At 36.1% G+C, this 27,713-nt stretch overlaps 1 protein-coding gene and 1 long non-coding RNA gene across 4 annotated transcripts in view; one reads left to right on the forward strand and one right to left on the reverse strand.

Moving 5' to 3' along the window:
* CALCRL (calcitonin receptor like receptor) overlaps nt 1–27,713 on the forward strand; it is a 124,457-nt gene that overhangs the window by 83,829 nt on the left and 12,915 nt on the right. For both annotated transcript variants that reach the window (XM_061433327.1, XM_061433318.1), the window contains 2 exons: nt 22,382–22,508; nt 25,577–25,730. In XM_061433327.1, the coding sequence (XP_061289311.1) occupies nt 22,382–22,508; nt 25,577–25,730 (281 nt within the window). The remainder of the gene's footprint in view (nt 1–22,381; nt 22,509–25,576; nt 25,731–27,713) is intronic.
* The window catches only part of LOC133257454 (uncharacterized), a 97,736-nt gene that overhangs the window by 16,177 nt on the left and 53,846 nt on the right, over nt 1–27,713 (reverse strand). Inside the window, exon 3 of one of the 2 annotated variants that reach the window (XR_009739561.1) lies at nt 25,707–25,795. The exons of the other annotated variant lie outside the window; for it this stretch is intronic. This is a non-coding gene — a long non-coding RNA (uncharacterized LOC133257454). Of the gene's footprint in view, nt 1–25,706; nt 25,796–27,713 lie in introns of those variants that run through there. 2 annotated transcript variants of the gene reach the window in all.

The following is a 27,713-nucleotide window of genomic DNA, read 5'->3' on the forward strand; positions in this document are numbered from 1 at the left end:
TAGAGAAAGGAGATTGATGAACTCTCTGAAGCTTAACTTGTCATGCAGTAAGAAAGGAACCAAAACCAATATGCAAACCTATCTGTATTTGCTTTGGAAACTGTGAAATATTAGAGGTCTGCCCAATTAAATTTTCAACTTCTTGGTCAATTTTACTATCAGCATACATAGTACATTGTAAGAACTGTATTATGTGCAAAAAATAACAATGACTTTTAATATATACTATTAAAAATAATAATTTCAATATTTGTGGTTAGGTTAATTTTCCTGGTGTTGGGGGGATAATCTTTAAAATAGTTAAATTCTGCTTTGAATTTTACTTGCAGTTTTTTCTTTTGCGAGCTGGAGGGAGAGTCAGTTCCAATTTATTTTTTAATAGAAATATAGTTGATTTACAGTGTTTCAGGTATACAGCAAAGTGATTCAGTTATATGTACATACATGTGTCAGTGTGTGTGTATGTGTTTATATATACATATGGCAATGTGTGTTAAGTCACTTCAGTCATGTCTGATTCTTTGTGACACTATGAACTGTAGCCCGCCAGGCTCCCCTGTCCATGGGATTCTCCAGGCAATGCTAGAGTGGGTTGCAATGCCCTCCTTCAGGGGATCTTCCCGATCCAGGGATCCAAACTTGTCTCTTATGTCTGTCTCCTGCATTGGCACGCAGTTTCTTTACCACTAACACCCGCTTTAGGAAGCCTGTATATATGTATGCATGTATATATACAATATATATACGTATTCTGTGCTGTGCTTACTCACTCAGATTCGACCCAGGGTTTGAATTCAGGTCTCCCACATTGCAGGCAGATTCTTTACTGTCTGAGCACCAGGGAAGCCCAAGAATACTGGAGTGGGCAGTCTATCTCTTCTCCAGGAGATCTTCCTGACTCAGGAATCAAACTGGGATTTCCTGCATTGCTGGCAGATTCTTTACCAGCTGAGCTGCCAGGGAAGCCCAAATATATACATATGTATACACACACACACACACACACACCATCTCTCACCATCTCCAGGAGATGCATACTTATATATACACACACCATCCCTCACCATTAAGGACAGGGATACCTGACATGCTGCAGTCCATGGGATGGGGTCTCAAAGAGTTGAATACAACTGAGCGACTGAACAACATCAATATACACACATATATTCTTTTCAGATTTTTTCCCACTAGAGGTTATTACAAAATACTGAACACAGTTCCCTATGCTATACAGTAGGACCTTATTGTTCTGTTATGTATAATAGTGTTATCTGTTAATCCTAAATTCCCATTTTACCCTCCTCTTCTAATTTCTTAATTCTGTCCATTAGCTGTGATTTTTTAAATTGATAGGAAAGTAAATTCTAAAACATGCATACATTATCTTATACATTAACATGGTCTTCATAAATATGATCACCAGCAGTGATTACAGAATGTAGTGTGAACAGTAAGTGTGCTTTATTGTATCATCACTACCGTCACTCTCATTGTCTCTCTCTTACTCTCTTCTTTCCCCTGCTCTCCTTCTTCCTACCCCCTACTCCTCCTACTCCTTCTCCCCTCCTTCATCTTCTTAAACAATTATCTTGGAACATGATCCAGAACCGACTACAGTAATGGCACATCAAAATAATTCAAATCGAAAAAGTATTAGATAACTGGAAGTTAGGTTCCTTTTTAACTGGAACACCAGCTTTTAGCCCACAGTGCATCACAATTCAAAGTACAGCAAATAACATATGAACTAAATGATTATCTTTCATGGGTTCAAAATCAGCGAGTCTAGAGATTGTATCATAATTTCTGTTTTGGGAAACTTGTGCCTTCTTAAGAACCTTCAATATGAATTACTTTGGGGAATTTTAATGGCACTTTTGATTTAAGACATTATCTAGGCATCATTCAGTTCAGTTCAGTTCAGTCACTCAGTTGTGTCCAACTCTTTGCGACCCCATGAATCGCAGCACGCCAGGCCTCCCCGTCCATCACCAACTCCCAGAGTTCACTCAGACTCATGTCCATCGAGTCCGTGATGCCATCCAGCCATCTCATCCTCTGTCGTCCCCTTCTCCTCCTGCCCCCAATCTCTCCCAGCATCAGAGTCTTTTCCAATGAGTCAACTCTTTGCATGAGGTGGCCAAAGTACTGGAGTTTCAGCTTTAGCATTATTCCTTCCAAAGAAATCCCAGGGCTGATCTCCTTCAGAATGGACTGGTTTGATCTCCTTGCAGTCCAAGGGACTCTCAAGTCTTCTCCAACACCACAGTTCAAAAGCATCAATTCTTTGGCGCTCAGCCTTCTTCACAGTCCAACCGTCACATCAATACATGACCACTGAAAAAACGATAGCCTTGACTAGACGGACCTTTGTGGGCTAAGTAATGTCTCTGCTTTTCAATACGCTATCTAGGTAGGTCATAACTTTTTTGCCAAGGAGTAAGCGTCTTTTAATTTCATGGCTGCAGTCACCATCTGCAGTGATTTTGAAGCCCAAAAAAATAAAGTCTGACACTGTTTCCACTGTTTCCCCATCTATTTCCCATGAAGTGATGGGACCAGATGCCATGATCTTCATTTTCTGAATGTTGAGCTTTAAGCCAATTTTTTCACTCTCCACTTTCACCTTCATCAGGAGGCTTTTTAGTTCGTCTTCACTTTCTGCCATAAGGGTGGTGTCATCTGCATATCTGAGGTTATTGATATTTCTCCTGGCAATCTTGATTCCAGCTTGTGCTTCTTCCAGCCCAGCATTTCTCATGATTTACTCTGCATAGAAGTTAAATAAGCAGAGTGACATATACAGCCTTGACGTACTCCTTTTCCTATTTGGAACCAGTCTGTTGTTCCATGTCCAGTTCTAACTGTTGCTTCCTGACCTGCATATAGGTTTCTCAAGAGGCAGGTCAGGTGGTCTGGTATTCCCATCTCTTTCAGAATTTTCCACAATTGATTGTGATCCACACTGTCAAAGGCTTTGGCATAGTAAATAAAGCAGAAATAGATGTGTTCTGGAGCTCTTGCTTTTTCGATGATCCAGCGGATGTTGGCAATTTGATCTCTGGTTCCTCTGCCTTTTCTAAAACCAGCTTGAACATCTGGAAGTTCACAGTTCACGTATTGCTGAAACCTGGCTTGGAGAATTTTGAGCATTACTTTCCTAGCGTGTGAGATGAGTGTAACTGTGTAGTAGTTTGAGCATTCTTTGGCATTGCCTTTCTTGGGGATTGGAATGAAAACTGACCTTTTCCAATCCTGTGGCCAAGCTGAGTTTTCCAAATTTGCTGGCATATTGAGTGCAGCACTTTCATGGCATCATTCAGGATTTGAAATAGCTCCACTGGAATTCCATCACCTCCACTAGCTTTGTTCATAGTGATGCTTTCTAAGGCCCACTTGACTTCACATTCCAGGATGTCTGGCTCTAGGTGAGTGATCACACCATCGTGAATATCTTCGTCATGAATATCTTTTTTGCACAGTTCTGTGTATTCTTGCCACCTCTTCTTAATATCTTCTGCTTCTGTTAGGTCCATACCATTTCTATCCTTTATTGAGCCCATCTTTGCATGAAATGTTCCCTTGGTATCTCTGATTTTCTTGACGAGATCCTTAATCTTTCCCATTCTATTGTTTTCTTCTATTTCTTTGCATTGATCACTGAGGAAGGCTTTCCTGTCTCTCCTTGCTATTCTTTGGAACTCTACATTCAGATGCTTATATCTTTCCTTTCTCCTCTGCTTTTCACTTCTCTTCTTTTCACAGCTATTTGTAAGGCCTCCTCAGACAGCCATTTTGCTTTTTTGCATTTCTTTTCCATGGGGATGGTCTTGATCCCTGTCTCCTGTACAATGTCATGAACCTCATTCCATAGTTCATCAGGCACTCTGTCTATCAGATCTAGTCCCTTAAATCTATTTCTCACTTCCACTGTATAATCATAAGAGATTTGATTTAGTTCATACCTGAATGCTCTAGTGGTTTTCCCTACTTTCTTCAATTTAAGTCTGAATTTGGCAATAAGGAGTTCATGATATGAGCCACAGTCAGCTCCTGGTCTTGTTTTTGTTGACGATATAGAGCTTCTCCATCTTTGGCTGCAAGGAATATAATCAATCTGATTTCGGTGTTGACCATCTGGTGATGTCCATGTGTAGAGTCTTCTCTTGTGTTGTTGGAAGAGGGTGTTTGCTATGACCAATGCATTTTCTTGGCAAAACTCTATTAGTCTTTGCCCTGCTTCATTCCATATTCCAAATTTGACTTCCTACTTTTGCATTCCAGTCCCCTATAATGAAAAGGACATCTTTTTTGGGTGTTAGTTCTAAAAGGTCTTGTAGTTTTTCATAGAACCGTTCAACTTCAGCTTCTTCAGCGTTACTGGTTGGGGCATAGACTTGGATTACTGTGATATTGAATGGTTTGCCTTGGAAATGAACAGAGATCATTCTGTCATTTTTGAGATTGCATCCAAGTACTGCATTTCGGACTCTTTTGTTCACCATGATGGCTACTCCATTTCTTCTAAGGGATTCCTGCCCACAGGAGTAGATATAATGGTTATCTGAGTTATATTCATCCATTCCAGTCCATCTTAGTTCTCTGATTCCTAGAATGTCGACATTCACTCTTGCCATCTCCTGTTTGACCACTTCCCATTTGCCTTGATTCATGGACCTGACATTCCAGGTTCCTATGCAATATTGCTCTTTACAGCATCAGACCTTGCTTCTGTCACCAGTCACATCCACAACTGGGTGTTGTTTTTGCTTTGGCTCCATCCCTTCATTCTTTCTGGAGATATTTCTCCACTTATCTCCAGTAGCATATTGGGCACCTACCGACCTGGGGAGTTCCTCTTTCAATATCCTATCATTTTGCCTTTTCATACTGTTCATATGGTTCTCAAGGCAAGAATACTGAGTTGGTTTACCATTCCCTTCTCCAGTGGACCACATTCTGTCAGACCTCTCCTTCATTACCCACCCATCTTGGGTGGCCTCACGGGCATGGCTTAGTTTCATTGTGTTAGACAAGGCTGTGGTCCTAGTGTGATTAGATTAGACATCATTAGAAACTAAAAAAATTTCACTCTGAAGAAAATTAATTCAACATTTATGTACATTTTAAAATGTGACTTTCTTACAAAATTGTATAAAAATGTATCAAAATAAATTGAAGAGAATTTTTACCCTCAAATATGGAAAAAATTTCCTAAAGAAATAAATTTACAATTAATTTAACTTAATTTAAATTGCCATTAAAATTTAATTGCCATTTGAATTCAATTGCCAATTGAATTTAATTGCCATTAAAATTCCCCAAAGTAATTCATATTGAAGGTTGTTAAGAAGGCACAAGTTTCCAAAAACAGAAATTATGATACAATCTCTAGATAATTTGTAACAAATTATCAAAAAGTTCTTGCTCAAAATAAACTGTCAATTCTTAATTACTGTAGACCCATTTCTCATTTTAAAAGAGAAGTTAAAAATTAATGTTGTCCCAAATACTGTATTCATGTTCAACATATTAATAAACTTTATTTTTTTCAGAAAAAAATCAGGTTTTCTTTTATAAAAAACATCAAGAATACTATATGTAATGTATATATATATGTGTCTGTGTTAATTGCTACAAATCTCCAAGCTTTAAAAGAAAGATTGTGGCATGCTACATAGGCAAAACCTCATTAGCAAATAAATATCTTGCCAACGTATCGTTTAGTTCTTGGCCTCTACATAAAAGAAAAATTAATATTTTCAACTAATTACATTGCTTATTTTTAGAGTTTATTGTGAAACTACAGTTAACTATTCATTTTCCGAAGTGAACTAAAAAAGATTCTTTTTTTTTCGGCTTTTATTTTATTTAATTTATTTTTGTTTTAATTGGAGGCTAATTGTTTTACAATATTGTGGTGGCTTTTGCCATACATTCACATAAATCAGCCATGGGTGTACATGTGTTCCACATTCCTGAACCCCCCTCCAACCTCCCTCCCCATCCCATCCCTCAGGTCATCCCAGTGCACCAGCCCTGAGCACCCTGTCTCATGCATTGAACCTGGACTGGAGATCTATTTCATATATGATAATATACATGATTCAATGCTATTCTCTCAAATCATCCCACGTCACCTTCTCCCACAGTCCAACAGCCTGTTCTTTACATCTGTGTCTCTTGTGCTGTCTCGCATATAGGCTCATCATTACCATCTTTCTAAATTCCATATATATGCATTAATATACTGTATTGGTGTTTTTATTTCTGACTTACTTCACTCTGTATATAGGCTCCAGTTTCATCCACCTCATTAGAACTCATTCAAATGTATTCTTTCTAATAGCTGAGTAATATTCCATTGTGTATATGTACCACAGCTTTCTTATCCATTCATCTGGATGGACATCTAGGTTGCTTCCATGTCCTGGCTATTGTAAACAGTGCTGCGATGAACATTGGGGTACACGTGTCTCTTTCAGTTTTGGTTTCCTCAGTGTGTATGCCCAGTAGTGGGATTGCTGAGTCATATGGCAGTTCTATTTCCAGTTTTTTAAGGAATCTCCGCACTGTTCTCCATAGTGACTGTACTAGTTTGCATTCCCACCAACAGTGTAAAAGCATTCCTTTTTCTCCGCACCCTGTCCAGCATTTATTGTTTATAGACTTTTTGATAGCAGCCATTCTGACTGGGATGAGATGGTACCTCATTGTGGTTTTGATTTGCATTTCTCTGATAATGAGTGATGTTGAGCATCTTTTCATGTGTTTGTTAGGCATCTGGAGGTCTTCTTTGGAGGAATGTCTGTTTAGTTCTTTGGCCCATTTTTTGATTGGATTGCTTATTTTTCTGGAATTGAACTGCAGGTGTTGGTTGTATATTTTTGAAATTAATTCTTTGTCAGTTGCTTTATTTGCTATTATTTTCTCCCATTCTGAAGGCTGTCTTTTCACCTTGATTATAGTTTCCTTCCTTGTGCAAAAGCTTTTAAGTTTAATTAGGTCCCATTTAATTATTTTTTCTTCTATTTCCATTACTCTGGAAGGTGGGTCATAGAGAATCCTGCTATGATTAATGTCAGAGAGTGTTTTGCCTATGTTTTCCTCAAGTAGTTTAATAGTTTCTGGTCTTACATTTAGATCTTTAATCCATTTTAGTTTATTTTTGTGTATGGTGTTAGAAAGTGTTGTAGTTTCATTCTTTTACATGTGGTTGACCAGTTTTCCCAGCACCACTTGTTAAAGAGATTGTCTTTTCTCTATTCTATATTCTTGCCTCCTTTGTGACAGATAAGGTGTCCATAGGTGTGTGGATATACCTCTGGGCTTTCTATTTTGTTCCATCGATCTATGTTCCTGTCTTTGTGCCAGTACCATACTGTCTTGATGACTGTTGCTTTGTAGTAGAGCCTGAAGTCAGGCAGGTTGATTCCTCCAGTTCCATTGTTTCTCAAGATTGCTTTGGCTCTTCGACATTTCTTTTTGTAATTCCATACAAATTGTGATATTATTTGTTCTAACTGGAAGGTAAACTTCCAAACTCATTCTATGAGGCCACCATCACCCTAATACCAAAACCAGACAAAGATGCCACAAAAAAAGAAAACTACAGGCCAATATCACTGATGAACATAGATGCAAAAATCCTTAACAAAATTCTAGCAAACAGAATCCAACAACATGTTAAAAAGATCATACGTCATGACCAAGTGGGCTTTATCCCAGGGATGCAAGGATTCTTCAATATTCACAAATCAATCAATGTGATACATCACATTAACAAATTAATAGATAAAAACCACAAGATTATATCAATAGATGCAGAGAAAGTCTTTGACAAAATTCAACATCCATTTATGATAAAAACCCTCCAGAAAGCAAGCACAGAAGGAACACATCTCAACATAATAAAAGCCATATATGATTAACCCACAGCAAACATTATCCTCAATGGTAAAAATTTGAAAGCATTTCCCCTAAAATCAAGAACAAGACAAGGGTGCTCTCTCTCACCACTGCTATTCAACATAGTTTTGGAAGTTTTGGCCACAGAAATCAGAGCAGAAAAAGAAATAAAAGGAATCTAGATTGGAAAAGAAGAAGTAAAACTCTCACTGTTTACAGATGACACAGTCCTCTACATAGAAAACCCTAAAGACTCCACCAGAAAATAACTAGAGCTAATCAATGAATACAGTAAAGTTGCAGGATATAAAATTAACACACAGAAATCCCTTGCATTCCTATACACTAACAATGAGAAAACAGAAAGAGAAGTTAAGAAAACAATTCCATTCACCATTGCAACGAAAATAATAAAATACTTAGGAATAAATCTACCTAAAGAAATAAAAGACCTATATATAGAAAACCATAAAACACTGATGAAAGAAATCAAAGATGACACAAATAGATGGAGAAATATATCATGTTCATGGATTGGAAGAATCAATATAGTGAAAATGAGTATGCTACGCAAAGCAATCTATAGATTCAATGCAACCCCTATCAAGCTAGCAATGGTAAAAAAGATTCTTTAATGATGAGTTAGTGCAATATACTTGATTTCAGCCACAATTTTAATGGATAGTAAAATACAGTAATTTAAAAAATGGGATAGATGCAAATCTTACCATCTCACATTTACTAATAGTATGGACTTATTCTGATTTATGCTTTTCAGTTAGCCTGTTTCCTTATAATGAGTCATATCATTATTTGAAATATTGGCAGAAAAGATTCAGAAAGTACTTGGCATGTAGTGATATTCCAATAAATGGTAAAAGGAACAAATTTTGCCCTTAGACTGTATTAATCATGTACGCATGTAGATTATACTTACTTAGTCATCTAATATTATATCTATATAATAGTTCAGTTCAGTTCCGTTGCTCAGTCATGTATGACATTTTGCTACCCCATGGATTGCAGCATGCCCAGCTATCCTGTCCATCACCAACTCCCGGAGCTGACTCAAACTCACATCCATAGAGTCGGTGATACCATCCAACCATCTCATCCTCTGTCGACCCCTTCTCCTCCTGCCTTCAATCTTTCCCATCATCAGGATCTTTTCCACTGAGTCAGTTCTTTGCAGCAGGTGGCCAAAGTATTGGAGTTTCAGCTTCAGCATCACTCTTTCCAATGAATATTCAGGACTGATTTTCTTTAGGATTGACTGATTTGATCTTTTAAAATCCAAGGGACTCTCAAGATTCTTCTCCAACAGCACAGTTCAAAATCATCAATACTCCAGCACTCAGCTTTCTTTATAGTCCAGTTCTCACATCCATACATGACTACTGGAAAAACCATAGTTTGACTGGACGGACCTTTGTTGACATAGTACTGTCTCTTCTTTTTAATATGCTGTCCAAAGAGCAAGCATTTTTTAATTTCATGGCTGCAATCACCATCTGCAGTGATTTTGGAGCCCAAGAAAATAAAGTCTGTCACTGTTTCCATTGTTTCCCCAGCTATTGTCATGAGGTGATGATACTGGATGCCATGATCTTAGTTTTCTGAACGTTGAGTTTTAAGCCAACTTTTTCACTCTCCTCTTTCACTTTTATCAAGAGGTTCTGTAATTCTTCTTTGCTTTCTGCCATAAGAGTGGTGTCATCTGCGTATCTGAGGTTATTGATATTTCTCTTGGCAGTCTTGATTCCAGCTTGTGCTTCATCCAGTCTGGCATTTTGCATGATGTACTCTGCATATAAGTTGAATAAGCAGGATGACAATATACAGCCTTGACATACTCCTTTCCTGATTTGGAACCGGTCTGTTGTTCCATGTCCAGTTCTAACTGTTGCTTCTCAACCTTCATACAGATTTCTCAGGAGGCAGGTAAAGTGGCCTGGTATTCCCATCTCTTTCAGAATTTTCCATAGTTTGTTGTGATCCACACAGTCAAAGTCTTTGCCATAGTCAATACAGTAGAAGTAGATGTTTTTCTAAAATTCTCTTTCTTTTTTGATGATGACCTCAAAATCAATACACAATGAATGAACAGTTCTTTGTATAATTATATCAGTAAAAATTGTGATTAAGTATTAATAAATTAGTTGAAAATAATAAAACTCTATGTCCACAATATACCACATAGCTGACTCAGTACTTGAATTTGTAGTCTTTGATTTTAATGCATTCTTATTACATACTCCCCAGAACTATCTATTAAAATAGGAAAAGCCACTATCAACACAAAACAACTGTGTGCTAAAATAAGAAATAATGGAAAGGACATGACAAAGTTAGCGCCATGAGAGCAGGAGTCATCACTGCTTGTTTCTTTACATGTTCCAGGGCTTAGTATCTAATCTTGTGCATAGTAGGCACTTAACATATTTTTAAGGAATGAAGACATGAATGGATTTGGAAACATTTTTGTAGGATGCACTTTCCCATGACTTATCTGTGACCTTGGACAAGTCCCTTGAATTTGTCTGGCCTCTGTTGTCTCCATCAACAAAGAAAGGCATTAGACTAAGACTCTACAATTCTAACCAGTAGAAGTATCTGTGTACAATAATAGAGGATACCCTGCAGCTAGATCCAAAGAAGACCAAGGACATCTCAGAAAATGCTTAACTGAATAGTTAATAAAGCGTGTTCATACAGTCAGGGGCAATAGAAATCTTTGCTTTTTTCCAACTAACCTGGAAACAATTCCCTGGGGAGCTGATGTTTCACATGAAATCATTGTGTGTACAAAAATCTATCAATAGCTCACTTCTGCTTCTGAACCCAGCTCCTCAAACTGCAGTCATTCTTGCTTAGTAGAGGGTAGAGGCAGCTTTTTATTTTTCGTTTGTTAATTGAAGGTCACTGGTCCATCCTAATAAAAACCAAGACTGGACAAAAAAGTTGATTTAGGGTGCTGTTTGTTACTTTTTATTTAGAGAGAAAAAAGAAAGGTCTACTACTTGGCCATGCTTTAAATTAGAAACAGAGAACATGAAACACTATTTACCAGATATACTTCAGTTTTATATTAGAGTCAATTAAAGCAAAGAGAATGGGAGATAAAAAGAAAGGAAACAGAAAGGGAGGGGAAGAGAGAGAGACAGAACTTTAGGATTTGCCAAGCCCTGAGAGGCTCTTACTCATAATGATCCTTGGAAAAACAAAGCAGAACCCTTTAGATAAAAAAATAAATAAGCTTTACTGGAATTAGCTATAAATTAAATTTTAATTACTGTTTAATATCTGAGAGCATAGAAAATCTTGCTGTTATGTTTAACTTAGACAAAGGAAATAAAAGAGCACATGAAACTTGCATGTGGAAAAAGGTAGCTTTTTTTTTAAATCATCTTAATTTTGCTGACATTTCAGGGAGTGCTTCTAAATAATTTTAAAGCCAAGTTGCATATTTGCACCTATATAGACAATGATATCATTTCTAGGTAATTGAGATAATGTCTTGAATAAAATTCAGCAAAAAAAAAAAAAAATCTATCCAGTTGATAGACCAAAGCTTTCTCAGCTTAATAAAACAATCCTTTAATGCTTACATTTCTGCTTTCAGGGCAAGTGTCACAAATGCTCACCTTTTTTTTATCATATATGAAAATATTCAATCAATATTGTGAACCTTTATCTCATTTCCAGTTTCTTCATATATCTCTTGAAATTTGAACAAATATGGTTTTCCTCTTTAAGCTGTAATTTTTCACCTGAAAACTATATATGACTGAATCTTTAAATTGGTTTTGAACAAAGCTAACTATTTAAAGAAACCCTACATTGAAACAGAGAAAAGAGAGTCTTCTACAATCCGTAAACTGATGTACCTGTTTTTACAAATCAGAACTATGGCTTAAATAGGTTGTGGAAAATCTGGAAAAACTGCACTGTTTAGAAGTCTATTATACAGAGTAAAGTAAGTCAGAAAGAAAAACACCAATACAGTATATTAATGCATATATATGGAATTTAGAAAGATGATAATGATGACCCTATATGCAAGACAGCAAAAGAGACACAGATGTAAAGAATAGACTTTTGGATTCTGTGGGAGAAGGCGAGGCTGGGATGATTTGAGAGAATAGCATTGAATCATGTATATTATCATATATGAAATAGATCGCCAGTCCAGGTTCGATGTGAGACAGGGCACTCAGGGCTGGTGCACTGGGATGACCCTGAGGGATGGGATGGGGAGGGAGGTGGAAGTGGGGTTCAGGATGGGGAGCACATGCACACCCGTGGCTGATTCATGTCAATGTATGGCAAAAACCACCACAATATTGTAAAGTAATCAGCCTCCAGTTAAAATAATTTAAAATTAAAAAAAATGAAGTTTGACAGTGGCTGAGTCCAGAAATAGACATGTAATAGTCCTTGAGTAACACCCCTCTGAGTGCCTGCCCAGGACCATCCTTGTTTTCTCCACTCTTGTGATAAGAGTCTATTCATTGTTAATTTGTTGTGCCTACAGTTCTGAGATGCATTCTATTCTATTGTATGTATCCTAGACTTCTTTCAGCTTAACACTGGATGTTGTTAAATTAAATGGTTTTTCGTATAATGTTTTATTAGGGCATGCTCAGTGAGTCCATTTCCAAATTAATTAATTTAATCAATGTGCTGAAAAATACTTCCCTCTCGAAATGAATGTAATGAGAGGTGAAATATTCCTATTTAGTAATGTTAGTCTTGGCTGGAAAGGTTTTTAAATATGTCCAGTGTAATTATATAATAAAAGCATTGCATTTCCACATTAGAGTATCAGATTTAAATAAGGACAAACTGTTACAAGAAGTAATGGATTTACTCTAACAAAAACCAGTTCCTCTATAACGTAATTGCTAGTACTAATTTATAGAGGAGTCCAAGTATGGAAATAGAAAGTAAATAACTGAATTAAAGAATTTGGACTTTTTTAAAGAGTAAATTTATTATTTAAACTACAACTATATATTAAAAATAATATTTATGTTGATATTTTTAAAAAATATGAAACAATTTATAAGTGTATTTATAAAATATATTCAGACATAATTACTATTTAAGAATAAGTAAATTTTCATGGGAACAAAATGATAAATTGTTCTAAGAATGCAAATGACCCGCTGCTTGGCACAAAAACTAGACCGTTATTTGAATGGATTAAAACTTCATAATTTGAAATAGAAGGCACATAAGTAACATCTTTCTTCCCCAAATCATAATATGATTTGCAATCTCATTTGGCTCAGTGGTAGTGAATCCTCCTGCCAGTGGAGATGCAGCTTCAGTCCTGGGTCAGGAAGATCCCTTGAAGAAGGTAATGGCAACCCACTGCAGTATTCTGTCTGTGGAAAATCTCATGGACAGAGGAGCTTGGCAGGCTACAGTCCATTTAACAACAGTCCACAAAGAGCTGGATATGACTTAGTGACTAAACAACAACAAACCTTCTACTCCTGTAGACGTTCCTTGACCATATTCACTGATATGACTAGATACCAAGAGAAAGCAAAATAAGCCCTTCCATCTATAGCATCTTCTTAGTAGTTAGGAAAAACAAAACCCAAGGATGATTGGATATTACTTATCCAGTTAGCATTTGCTGATGGAACATTAAGACGTAACATAAAAGTATGAGCTGCAGAATCAAAAAGTCATTTAGTAACTTATGCTGTTTGAATTTAATTTTCCTAATTTTAATATAAAAATAAAAAAAAATGTGGAGTTTTTCTTTGTGCTTTATGCACATTTTCTGTCCTTTTTACTGCTCAAAAACCTTCAGCTTTAACTTTGTAAAACAAACAAAAAAGTTCGATTCAGATGCCTTCTCTGTTTGGAATGTTTTTCTCGCCTATCTTCTCCAGTTTCAGTTCTATCTTTAGTATATCCCTCACTCTGGTCATAGTCTTTATTGTTCAGTTGCCCCATCATGTCAGACTCTTTGTGACCCCCGGGACTGAAGCATGCCAGGTCTCCCTGTCCCTCACCATCTCCTGGAGTTTGCCCAAGTTCATGTTCATTGCATTGGTGATGCCATCCAGCCATCTCATCCTCTGATGCCCTCTTCTCCTTCTGCCCTCAATCTTTCCCAGGATCAGGGACTTTTTCAATGAGTTGTCTGTTTGCATCAGATGACAAAAATACTGGAGATTCAGCTTCAGCATCAGTCTTTCCAGTGAATATTCAGAGTTGATCTCCCTTGAGATTGATTGGTTTGATCTCCAAGCTGTCCAAGGGACATTCAGTTTTCCCTAGCACCACAGTTCAAAGGCATCAATTCTTTGGCATTCTGCCTTCCTTACAGTCCAGCTCTCACAATCATACATGACTACTGGGAAGAAGCACTGCTGTTAATAAGGCTAGTGGATACAATGAAATTCCAGCAGAACAATTCAAATCCTTAAAGGACGATCCCATCAAGGTTTTGCATTCATTATGTCAGCAAATCTGGAAGACCCAGCAGTGGCCACATGACTGGAAAAGGTCAATCCTCATCTCAGTTCCTAAGAAGCATATTACCAAAGAATGTGCTAACCATCAGACAATCGCACTCATCTCCCATGCTAGGAAGGTCTTTAACTTATGCAAACCAGGAACTTCCAGATGTCCAAGCTCAGTTTAAAAAAGGAAGAGGAACTAGAAATCAAATTGCCAACATTCGCTGGATTATAGAGAAAGAAAGGGAATTTCAGAAAAACACCGATCTCTGTTTCATCAACTACCCTTTTGACTGTGTGGATCATGACAAACTGTGGAAAACTCAGAGAGATGGAAATACCGGACCATCTTACCAGTCTCCTGAGAAACCTGTATGCAAGTCAGGAAGCAACAGTCAGAGCCCTATATGGAACAGCTGATGGGTTCAAGATGGAGAAAGGAATACAACAGGACTGTCTGCTGTCACCTGTTTGGTTAACCTATACACTCATCACATCATGAAACAAGCCAGGTTAGATGAGTTACAAACTGGAATCAAGATAGGCAGGAGAAACATCAACAACTTCAGATATGTGGATGATACCACTTTAATGACAGAAAGCAAAGAGGAACTAAAGAGCCCCTTGATGAAGGTGAAGAAGAAAACTGAAAGAGCCGGCTTAAGACTAAATATTAAAAAAAATAAAATCATGGCATCCGCCCCCATTACTGCATAGCAAACAGAAGAGGAAAAGTGGAAGTAGTGACAGATTTCCTCTTCTTGGACTCCAAAATCACTGCACAAGGTGACTGCAGCCATGAAACCATAAGACGATTGCTTCTTGACAGGAAAGCTATGACAAACCTAGATAGTGTGTTGAAAAGCAGAGACATTATACTGGAGGAGGAAATGGCAAACCACCCCAGTATCCTTGTTTTTAGAACCTTATGAACTGTATAAAAAGGTACAGTCTTTATCAATCTCATAATCCTATTTTAACTTCTAAAAAGCGTATAATGCTACCTAGAATTGCATTATGTAATGCAAATGGTGATTGCAGCCATGAAATTATAAAAATGCTTACTCCTTGGAAGGAAAGTTATGACCAACCTAGACAGCATATTAAAAAGCAGATACATTACTTTGTCAACAAGGTCCATCTAGTCAAGGCTGTGGTTTTTCCAATGGTCATGTATGGCTGTGAGAGTTGGACTATAAAGAAAGCTGAGCACAGAAAAATTGATGCTTTTGAACTGTGCTGTTGGAGAAGACTCTTGAGAGTCCTTTGGACTGCAAGGAGATCCAACCAGTCCATCCTAAAGATCGGCCCTGGGTGTTCATTGGAAGGACTGATGTTGAAGCTGAAACTCCATTACTTGGACCACCTGATGCGAAGAGCCAACTCATTTGAAAAACCCCTGATGCTGGGAAAGATTGAAGGTAGGAGGAGAAGGGGACGACAGAGAATGTGATGGTTGGATGGCATCACTGACTCGATGGACATGGGTTTGGGTGGACTCGGGGAGTTGGTGATGGGTAGGGAGACCTGGCATGCTGCTCTTCATGGGTTCGCAAAGAGTCAGACACGACTGAGTGACTGAACTGAACTGAATGTACGTATACCCATTTACCCTCCGCTGTCCCATGAGTAACAGGAGATCAGGATCTTGCTCTATATTGTTCACAACTGCTTCCCTGGTTATCTAGAAACTGTGCACAAAAAATATATTTTATGCATCAAAAATAGTTGTAAATAACTAAATGAATATTAAGAGACTCAATAAGATTGTGACCTGGAGCAACTTACCTTAATTTTATTAAGGGATAATGATATTTTCAAGGGATTGTTAAATTAGATAATGAATGTAAAGTACTCATCTCTGTGACTGGAATATTGTAAAGGCTCCTATATTATGATGTCTGCTGTTATTATGAGTTTTATCTCTAAAAGGGTTGTTTTTGGTTTGATTTTTATTTTTGCAGTTTTGTGGGTCTTTTTCGGTTTTGCTTGTTTTTTTGTTTTGAGGGGCAGGAGATTGTGCAAGAATCACAGGCATTTAGAAGGCCAGACTATTTCTTCTCTAATTCTCTGCCCACTAGGAGACCAGGAAGTCCATTTACACTGGGGCACTTCAGAACAAACTATTTGGCTACATAAAATGAGCATGTCTATTCCTTATGCAGCCTGTACTTACATGTAACACTAAATGAACAATCTTGAAAGGCATGGGAGGAGGGCCCGTGATGGAGACCTCTCTAGCAGGACTTCATTGGGCACCTTGGTTGAAACACTCTTGGACTCTTTCTAAATCTGGCCAAATGGATCACCAGCAGCCTCCAAAGAGAGTTAATGCTAGCGGTTATGTCTACTTTGTGTCATATATAACCAAGTAATTCCATCAACTCAAGGTTCTGTATACAATAGACAAAAAGTAGCCATACTGCTTATTCTTTGCATATATTTATTGCTTTCTTCCTGTTGTTTTTGGCACTATTCTGATCGGCACAGGCTTTCCTTTTGGATACATGGTTTGTGTTTTCTTGTGGGAAAAGCTGAGCATTTGGGAAATTAAATTAGATAAATTAGCATAAAGAAGCAGTATACCGTAGAGTGGGCGATTCTTTCATTGCTTGTATTTTCTTCTTCCATGAATAGTTCTGCTCAGGATTAGCACTGAGTACAGTAGTTTGGAAATTTCTATCTCATAAAACCAAGAACGCTGTGGTACATATACACAATGGAATATTACTCAGCCATTAAAAAGAAATACATTTGAATCAGTTCTAATGAGGTGGATGAAACTGGAGCCTATTATACAGAGTGAAGTAAACCAGAAAGAAAAACACCAATACAGTATACTAATGCATATATATGGAATTTAGAAAGATGGTAACGATAACCCTTTATGCAAGACAGAAAAAGAGACACAGATGTATTGAACAGTCTTTTGGACTCTGTAGGAAAGGATGAGGGTGGGATGATATGGGAGAATGGCATTGAAACATGTAAATTATCACATGTGAAACAAATCGCCAGTCCAGGTTCGATGCATGATACAGGGTGCTCGAGGCTAGTGCACTGGGAGGACCCAGAAGGATGGTATGGGGAGGGAGGTGGGAGGGGGTTCAGGATGGGGAACACATGTACACTCATGGCGGATTCAAGTCAATGTATGGCAAAACCAATACAATATTGTACAGTTAAATAAATAAATAAATAAAACTGAGAATTAAAAAACAATCAAAAAGAAACCACACACACACACACACACACACACACACGCAAAATGGGAAACAAAGGCAAGTATTTTGTTCATACTGTGACAACAATAACTTTGACTATAGAACAGCATGATACCTGGGGTCAGCATCGTAAGGAAAGTGGTAATTTGCAGACAATGCTAGCAAGGATAAAATTCCTAAGAAAGAAAATTTAGGTTGCTTGACCCATTGCCCTTTGTCACATGGAAATTGTTTTTCTGATGCTAAATTCTTGTGTTTTTAATAAAAAGGTGAAAATACACCATTTTATTGCATTACTTAAAACATGGGTAGTTTTATGTTTCTCAAACAAAACGATGCTGTTTTATTATTTGTGAGAGAAAACTATTAGAGAATTTAATTAAAATTAGCCATATGAAAACCTATGTTAAAAATAATAGTTAACCTAACTTGGAATATTCACTATAGGTTAGATATTATACTAAGCACTAGACATGATTTAACTCATTTAACCTTCCAATCAATCCTATGTAGTGCTATTGTTATTCTATATTATAGAAAAGGAAAAGAAACAGAAACAGAAGATTATGGATTTTAAATGACTTGTCCAAAGTCACACTTTCAGTAGGTGGCACAGTCCAGATTTAATCTCAGGTCAGGCTTCAAAAGCCACTCTGACTTGATGTTACCTGCTTCTAGTTGATCCAAGAGAGCATTGAAAGGCATGGTTCCATTACACATGGTGTATAATGGATTTGTTGACACACTTATGCCAACTGCCTCTATAACTCTGCTTAGTGCATATGTGCATATAACTTAGTGCATATAACTCTGTCAAAAGTGCATATTGAAGTAGTGTTCTGAAATAATTATATGTAAAGAATATGAAATGGAAACAATCCAGACCCACAAACCACATTTTCTATTCTGTGGTTATACTAGGATAACATTTAAAGAAAGCAGACACAGATTTTCATAAAACAATCTCTAAGCCAGTTATATATATATATATATATATATATATATATATATATATAAACAGTTTATATATATATATATAGAGAGAGAGAGAGAGAGAGATAAAAAGAGTTAAATAATCACATTTAAAAATTTGGAATACGTTATATTGGTTGCAGGTTAGCATTTGAAAAAATACCCAACTATTTTAGTATTTCACTTAAACAAACCACTGTATTTGCCAAATATGTATTTTGGTTTTTATTTTCAAGTTGATTTTATTTGGCCTAATGTATGTATATGTATTAATGAATGATTTTAAAAGAAAATAGTATGCATCACTAGAAAAATGTGAACCATTTTTACTACTAGACATTGATATAAATCATGTCAGATAGCATTTGTCTACATTTAAGTTGCACAGAACCTGGAGGAAGAAATAGAAGAAACCAAAGCTATAGGCTAATGTTATGGATAGTAGGGCATATTTTATACAAAACAAACTGAAAATGATTTGGCAATGGTTCACTATGTAACAACAATATAGAGAGTAAATAGAATATCAGGATTTCTAAAACAGAAGTATATGGTTTGAGTTATATATGGCAGGTTATCATGTTGACCATATTATTAACATAATTTTGTAAAACATTCAAAGTAAGCTTTACGTGTCTATTGAAATGATTTCATGTGTCCTCTCAAGTATTTGGCTTTGATTTCAATAATTCATTTACAGCAGAGTTTCATTCTATCATTTCAAAATTTTTCCCATACTATGGTATTGTGCTTAGTCACTCAGTTGTGTCTGACACTTTGAGATGCTATGGACTGTAGCCCACTAGTCTCCTCTGTCCATGGGATTCTCCAGGCAAGAATACTGGAGTGGGTTGCCATGCGTTCCTCCAGGGGATCTTCCCAACCCAGGGACTGAAGCCATGTCTCCTGAGTCTCCTGCATTACAGATGAATTCTTTACTGCTGAGCCGTTGGGGAAGCCCCCTATGGGTCTAGAGGGAAATGCAGTATATTCTTTTATCACATAGTAAAAGAATAAGAAACATGTTTTTTTTTTTTGGTTTTTTGGTCTGTATTCACAATAATCACAATTTTAAACAAGAATAGATACCAGCAGCTCATTTTTAAATTTTTAACTTTCAAGCTAGATTGAGATAGTAGAGTCATTAGCAAAGTGGGAATTCTCAGAGAAACAGAAATACAAAGTATCATAGAGAAAAGAAGGAAATTTAAATGAACACATGAAAAATTAAATTTGTTTTCCAACTAACTGCAGTTGGCATTTTATTTTACTTACTTTCACTTTTCACATGTGAATGCTATAAACATCAACAGTTATAAATGCTGTATGCTTTATGTTCCTCAGCTCATATCTTTCAGCTCCTACTTCTATCATGAATAGCTATTTTTGAAAACCTTTTTTAATGTTTGTTTTCATTCATTCCAATTTAGTTCCTAAAAAAAATATTTCTGATGCTGTCTAAGCAAACCCTCCTACTCTTTTGGTCATAATTTGAAAACTATGAAATTTTGTTTATATATATATATATATATATATCTTAACCAATGGCCTGGATATAAGTGTGTTCAGCAGAAAAGGGCAAAACAACCCAGTTAAGGAAAACATTTTTTTCCCATGATAGTAGCTGAGTTATCTAAATTCTGTTACTAAAAAAGAGCACGGGCATTTTATATTTGCATGGGTAAGCAGTCTTTCCCTAAATAATAGTTGGTATTCCATAGACACAGGGTAAACTCAAGACAGGCATTTAAAAATAAGACCAAAAAAAAATAAAAAAAAAATAAAAAAAAATAAGACCATGTGGACAAATTCTTTGTGTTCATAATTTTCAACATAGAAGAGTTCTAAATTAAGAGAAGTAAACTACACATAATGTGCATAAATGATTTGAAAAGAATATTTTTGTTAGACTTCTCCTCATATTCATCAATTGTCTTCACTCTCACTGAACACAAAACACTCGTCACTGCTGTGGCATTTTTCTCAAGAATAGAGCCGTCTTTGCCCCAGTGATGTCTTCACTGAAATAGCAGGACTCATGCCACTCCTTAGCTTTCAAAGAGTGTTCTCTTTAGAGTATCATTTTTACACTGTTCCTTGATCCCTGTCGGCTTCCCACTACTATCGTGCATTGCAAAGTCAAGTCAAATTAAGGACTCTCTAATATGCAAACACCAGCAGCGCTCAGCTGTTTCTGTTTTGATGGACTCCAGACGGACTCCACAGTTGTAGGTCTGTGACTGTCTCACACACAGTGATTGATCTGTGGGCCATCTTGTTTATGAAGCCTTTCAGAGAAGTTTCCCTGAGAGCACTCACTTCTGTGAAAGGCATGCATTGAAATTCCATAAATCTTGATTTGGATTGGATTTACTTTCAAATCCTTTAAATTACTAGAACGATACATAGGATCATAAACTTATAGCTGCAAGAGATTTCAGAGACAATATAGCTTAAACTTTGCATTTTAAAATATAGAAAAGAACCTTGGCATCTCAGCCTAACTATAATATCCTGGGAACACAGTCTATTTAATATAAAGTGATAGTTAAAACCTTCTTAAAGTTTCCAAAGTAGAAGTCATTGGCTTGAGTTATATAGGGTGGATTATCTAGGTTGATCATCTTAATTGCATAATTGTATAAAAATGAAAATGAGCTTTAAGTCTTTCTAATGAAATGATTTCTCATGTCTTCCTACATATATGCTCTGTTTTGATATTAAGTATTCAGTTTCTAGTGGAATCTTGTCTATTATTTTAAAACTTTACCCATAATAATCCTTCATAAAAGAGGTAGTACTTAGATGGTATTTGATCATAGGTAAGGCAGCCATATACAAGCTTGTAGAGCAGATGTGAATTCAAGCTAAAGAGCAGCAGTACTTGTCATTAATGACGTCTGCTCCTGAAATCTATTTCTATATGAACTCCATCTAGCCAGTTTTTAAATTTTGTTTTACACATGAGAACTTGCAGTAAAAGGAGGTAATCTTTTTTATGTCTTACCTATGGCTAGGCCAATTAAAAAAAAAAATCAGTAAAGCTGACCTAATCTCATTGGTTGCTAAATCTATATTTTTATCAACTCATTTCTTCTTTTCTTATTTTAAATTTATTTGTCTTAATTGAAGCTAATTACTTTATAATATTGTGCTGGTTTGGGGTTCAGGATGGGGAGACACATGTATACCTGTGACTGATTCATGTCAATGTATGGCAAAAACTCGTCTCTTCTAAATACAATGTTATTTTTCTCATGATTGGTCTACATAATCACTGCTACTATACAGGAGGTATACAAACAGAACCATAAATAACCATAAAAAGACTATATAAATAGAACTGCCTATGTGGCATAATGAAAAGAGCCTTATCTATGTGAGATTTGATGACAAATTCAAAGTTTGAAATTAATTAGCTGCATGATTTTTGATCAGTTACCTACACTAAATATGAGTTTCTACATCTTCAGAATGAATTAGAATATTAATCATGATGAGAGATTAAGGGAAGAAATTTATGTAGAGGCCTTGTACAAATTTCCTGTCCTTATATATGTCTACCTGTACTGAACCAACTCATGTGTCTCTATGTTTTAAGCAATTTTAGGTTTTCCCTAATTAAGATTTTAAGATGAGTAATTAAGATGAGTAAATCTTGAGGAGAAAAAATACTTCTTCCAAATTTGGAGCAGCTGCTATGAATTGTGAATGTATCTCATTTGAATGATTGTTAACACAAAATGTAGAAACATTTTATGACGTCAACACACTTTGCTTTCTCTTGCCTTTTAGGAGCCTAAGTTGCCAAAGGATTACCTTGCACAAAAATTTGTTCTTCTCTTTCGTTTGTAATTCTGTCATAACCATCATTCATCTCACTGCAGTGGCCAACAACCAGGCCTTAGTGGCCACAAATCCTGTAAGTAAAATAAGGTCTAAGTTCCGGGGGTTAATGGGGAAGAAATAGGAGAGGTAGGGAGCAGGGGTTCATACATGTATATGTATACGTTTAAGTACTAATATATGCATAGTTTATGTCTGACACATAAAGAGTATGTATATGTAGCTATATTCCAATTGAGAAAAGTAAATGTATCTCAGTATTCCCCAAGGTATAAATATTGAACAGCAAAAGGAAAAATACTTTGTTTCAGTTATCGATACGTTGCATGTTTTCACCTCATTTTATGGTTAGAATCTTGCTGCTGGTGGGACATAATATTTACTCAATCAAATTTTAAAAAATCAATCAAAGCAACTAACTCTGTGTAGTTAGAAAAAGACAGGACATGAAAACGGAAAATGTAAATTATATGCTTGATATCAGGCTGACTTAAAAGAGTTAATAAAACCAGGGGAGAAATGACTTATATGTGTATAATGTTAAATTTTACCAACATAAAAGTTTTAAAATACTCTACGCAATCCTAATAGCCTCAGCAAGCCTTATAAACTGTTCCCTACAATCACTTTGGAAGCACAGGTTTTATGATAAGTATCAAAAGACATACAAAATAAGCACAGAAACTATCATAACATAAAAACTATATTTTAAAAATATAACCTGATGTTTACTTATATAAAGGTATACATTTTCTGCAAAACTCCATGGGCATTTAAGCTATATTTAAATTAAAATATCTGCATAAATAGCAATCATAAATTTGAGTTTTTTAATTGCCTGCTTTTATAATATTTGTAGCATCTATACTACAGTTTTGGATGTAGATTTGTATGCATATGTATGTATGCATACATAAAGTAGTTTTTTAAAGATTAAGTTATCTAGTTTTTGAAATGAAGGAAGGGAAGGAATTTTCACACGATGAGCCAATAACCAATCTTCTCATATGTATTTTATGTGTGCTTTTAGGGTGACTTGCAAATTCTAAAATTCCCTGCGTTATTTGCACGCATCCGAATTGCTTAATCTTGTATATGTTCCACTCTAAAGTCACTGGGTGAGAAAACACTGGAGTATAATTAGCAAAACAAAAAAATTGGCGAATATCCTGCCATTTTAGAGTGCATTTCTCTAGAGCAAGGAGATTCAGAGTTTTGTCATAAAGCTTCAGAGAAAGAGACTCTAAATATTATGCTTATATACAAGGATGTTCTGTTTAACACATAAGTTGCAAAATGTAATGTAGTTACTTTTAATATATTCTTGGAAAATTTATTATCTGTTTATAACTCCAATTCTGTCATAAAAATGTTTTTCTGCAGCATGCTTTTTTATCATAATAGTTTGTAGATTAATTTTTTAATGAAATCAGGAATTGGAAGCCCAATTGTATGTTCTGTGGGTTCACTCCTGACTGACTCTTTGAGACCCCATGGACTGTAGCCAGCCAAGCTCCTCTGTCCATGTGATATCCCAGGCAAGAATACTGGAGTGGGTTGTCCTTTCTTTCACCAGGGGATCTTCCTGACCCAGGGATCGAACCCATGTCTCCTGCATTGGGAGGCAGATTCTTTACCACTGAGCCACCTGGGAATTGTCCCAATTGGATACGTGTATCTAAAAACTATACAAATAAAATTTTATATATGAGGCTTATGATTTCTAGGTATGTAGTTAAATAACTCAGCTATATTTTTGAGAGAACATTTACATATTGCAGATGTATTTAATAAAAGAATAGTTTTTTAATTATCCTCGGTCAGAAGGTATAACATTTGATCGAGAAAACAAAATTGTGTTCAAAGTGTAGCTTTGATTGATGTTTTTGTAGTTTTTGATTGATGTATGAATATTAGCAAATAATTTAACTTCTTCAATACTCAGTCTTTTGTCTATAAAATGTGTGACTAGTGATGTAAAGCATGCCTCGCAGAATTACTTTGGGGATTACATAAAATAATACACACAAAAATATTTTTAAGCCAGCTCAATGCACTAACTAATGTTATTACTAGTATTCTATGATAATCTACTATTTATTTTCTAGTGCATCTAATTTCCAGTTTTCCTTTCAGTGCAAAAAGCTTCTTATTCTAAAAACAATGATAATACACACTAACTATTTGAGATCCAGTCTGAAAATCGGAGTTGATGGTAGTAACTGGCTGTGTATTTCTGGGAGAGCTTTAAATGTATTCTTCTTGTTGATGGAGTAAATAATATCTTTTACTCCTTTATGTTTTCTTTATGCAATATTTAGACATCTCTTCCTGTCTCTTTAAGAGTAAAAAAAAAAAAAAAAGAAAGTGAAGACCTCAGGAAAAGAGCAGGGAAAAGCATAGCTTTTCCTTCTTTGACCTACATGAAATCCTCAAATCCTGTATTTAAATAAAAAAAAAAGAGTGGGTTAATTAGATATTATTTAATAAGCATACACACTGGTAGCATGCAGGGCTTCCTCAAGTATTTGGCACTTTTCATGAATGCTTTTAAAATTATGAATATAATTATTACAAGTTTTCCAATAGAATGTAACAATCAAGGAGTTCATGATGACATAGTTAAAATAGACATAAAGTCATTCATGGGTAAACTTTTTTACTTGTAATTACACAATAGCTAGAACAATATTAAGAAAATACACATCCACTAAATGTAGTAAATTTGGAATTTGCATATTTCCTGGAGATGTATCATAAATCTCTGGAGTCAGTGGCTAAATCCTTTAAGGAGGCACCATTAGATAGGAATGAAGACTGGCCTTTACAAATCTGAATCATTAGTGGGAAAAATCTGGTGTAGAGGAGAGAAAAGTCTGTGTTTCTGTACAACTAAACTAAACTAGAATATTGCTTTACATGTTCATTTATAAACAACTAAATACTGATTGCCTTCTGGGACTCCCTTGGTGTTCCAGGGGTTATGCCTGTGTTTCCACTGCTTGGGCCCAGATTCCATCCCTGGTCAGGGACCTAAGATCTCCCAAGGTGTGTGACACAGCTAAAAAACACAGACATATACATATGTGTGTATGTGTGTGTACGTGTCTATAACGTATATATGACTTTCTTTTCCCCTCACAGGTTAGCTGTAAAGTGTCCCAGTTCATCCATCTCTACCTGATGGGCTGTAACTACTTTTGGATGCTTTGTGAAGGCATTTACCTACACACGCTTGTTGTAGTGGCTGTATTTGCAGAGAAGCAGCACTTGATGTGGTATTATTTTCTTGGCTGGGGTACGTGCCATTATGCATATCTGCTGATCCATCTTTTTAAAAAGCTTTTGAAGGATGCAGAGTTCCTTTGAAATAAAAATATACTTACGATTAATCATTTTTAAAACAATATCAACTGATTAACCTTTGCTTATTGTTGTAAATTAAAATATTTAAAGTACCACTGACTCACTGTTTTCAGTAACTACAGGACAATTAATGATACAGGTATTTTTTTTCTATTTAATATTCCAGTGTATGTTTTGGCTGACTATGTAGTGACTAAAACAATAGAATTATAAATGAAAGGATCTAGTCTTTGCACTATTCTGAATTTCCTTTTTCCTCATGTACAAAATGAGGGCATTGGTCTTAACTAGCTTTGAACTTCCATTATGAAAAGGCTTCTTTAAAAAAAATTATCATTTTAAGAGTAGAGGATTCAGTAATTGAATTGACAGCCAAAAAAATCTTTTTCCACACAATCATCTGACGTGTTATTATTCACAAAGCAAAAAATAATACATTTTTGGCATATTTCTTAAATAACTGGAATAAAGAGAAACATAAAATATTAAAAAGAATGCAATAGAACTAGTTTCCAGAAACAAAACTGAAATTATATTTATGTATCTATCCATCTATCTATTTACCCAATCAGATAATAGAAGTAGAGATATAGAGGTACCATAAATATCAAATCCCTTATGATTATACAGTGGAAGTGAGAAATAGATTTAAGGGACTAGATCTGATAGATAGAGTGCCTGATGAACTATGGACGGAGGTTCGTGACATTGTACAGGAGACAGGGATAAAGACCATCCCCATGGAAAAGAAAAGCAAAAAAAGCAAAATGGCTGTCTGAGGAGGCCTTACAAATAGCTGTGAAAAGAAAAGAAGTGAAAAGCAAAGGAGAAAAGAGAAGATATTCTCATTTGAATGCAGAGATATATTCCAAAGAATAGCAAGGAGAGATAAGAAAGCCTTCCTCAGTGATCAATGCAAAGAAATAGAGGAAAACAACAGAATGGGAAAGACTAGAGATCTCTTCAAGAAAACTAAAGATACAAGGGAACATTTCATGCAAAGATGGGCCTGATAAAGGACAGAAATGGTATGGACCTAACAGAAGCAGAAGATATTTAAGAAGAGATGGCAAGAATACACAGAAGAACTTACAAAAAAGATCTTCACGACCCAGATAATCACGATGGTGTGATCACTCACCTAGAGCCAGACATCCTGGAATGTGAAGTCAAGTGGGCCTTAGAGAGCATCACTACGAACAAAGCTAGTGGAGGTGATGGAATTCCAGTTGAGCTATTTCAAATCCTAAAAGATGATGCTGTGAAAGTGCTGCACTCAATATGCCAGCAAATTTGGAAAACTCAGCAGTGGCCACAGGACTGGAAAAGGTCAGTTTTCATTCCAATCCCAAAGAAAGGCAATGCCAAAAATGCTCAAACTACCACACAGTTACACTCATCTCACACACTAGGAAAGTAATGCTCAAAATTCTCCAAGCCAGGCTTCAGCAATACGTGAACTGTGAATTTCCAGATGTTCAAACTGCTTTTAGAGAAGGCAGAGGAACCAGAGATCAAATTGCCAACATCCGCTGGATCATCAAAAAAGCAAGAGTTCCAAAAGAACATCTATTTCTGCTTTATTGATTATGACAAAGCCTTTGACTGTGTGGATCACAATAAACTGTGGAAAATTCTGAAAGAGATGGGAATACCAGACCACCTGACCTGCCTCTTGAGAAGCAGATCAGGAAGCAACAGTTAGAACGGGACATGGAACAACAGACTGGTTCCAAATAGGAAAAGGAGTACGTCAAGGCTGTATATTGTCACCCTGCTTATTTAACTTATATGCAGAGTACATCATGAGAAACACTGGGCTGGATGAAGCACAAGCTGGAATCAAGATTGCCGGGAGAAATATCAATAACCTCAGATATGCAGATGACACCACCCTTTTGGCAGAAAGTGAAGA

Source organism: Bos javanicus, chromosome 2, assembly GCF_032452875.1.
Source record: "Bos javanicus breed banteng chromosome 2, ARS-OSU_banteng_1.0, whole genome shotgun sequence".
In the NCBI taxonomy this organism is placed as follows: domain Eukaryota; kingdom Metazoa; phylum Chordata; class Mammalia; order Artiodactyla; family Bovidae; genus Bos; species Bos javanicus.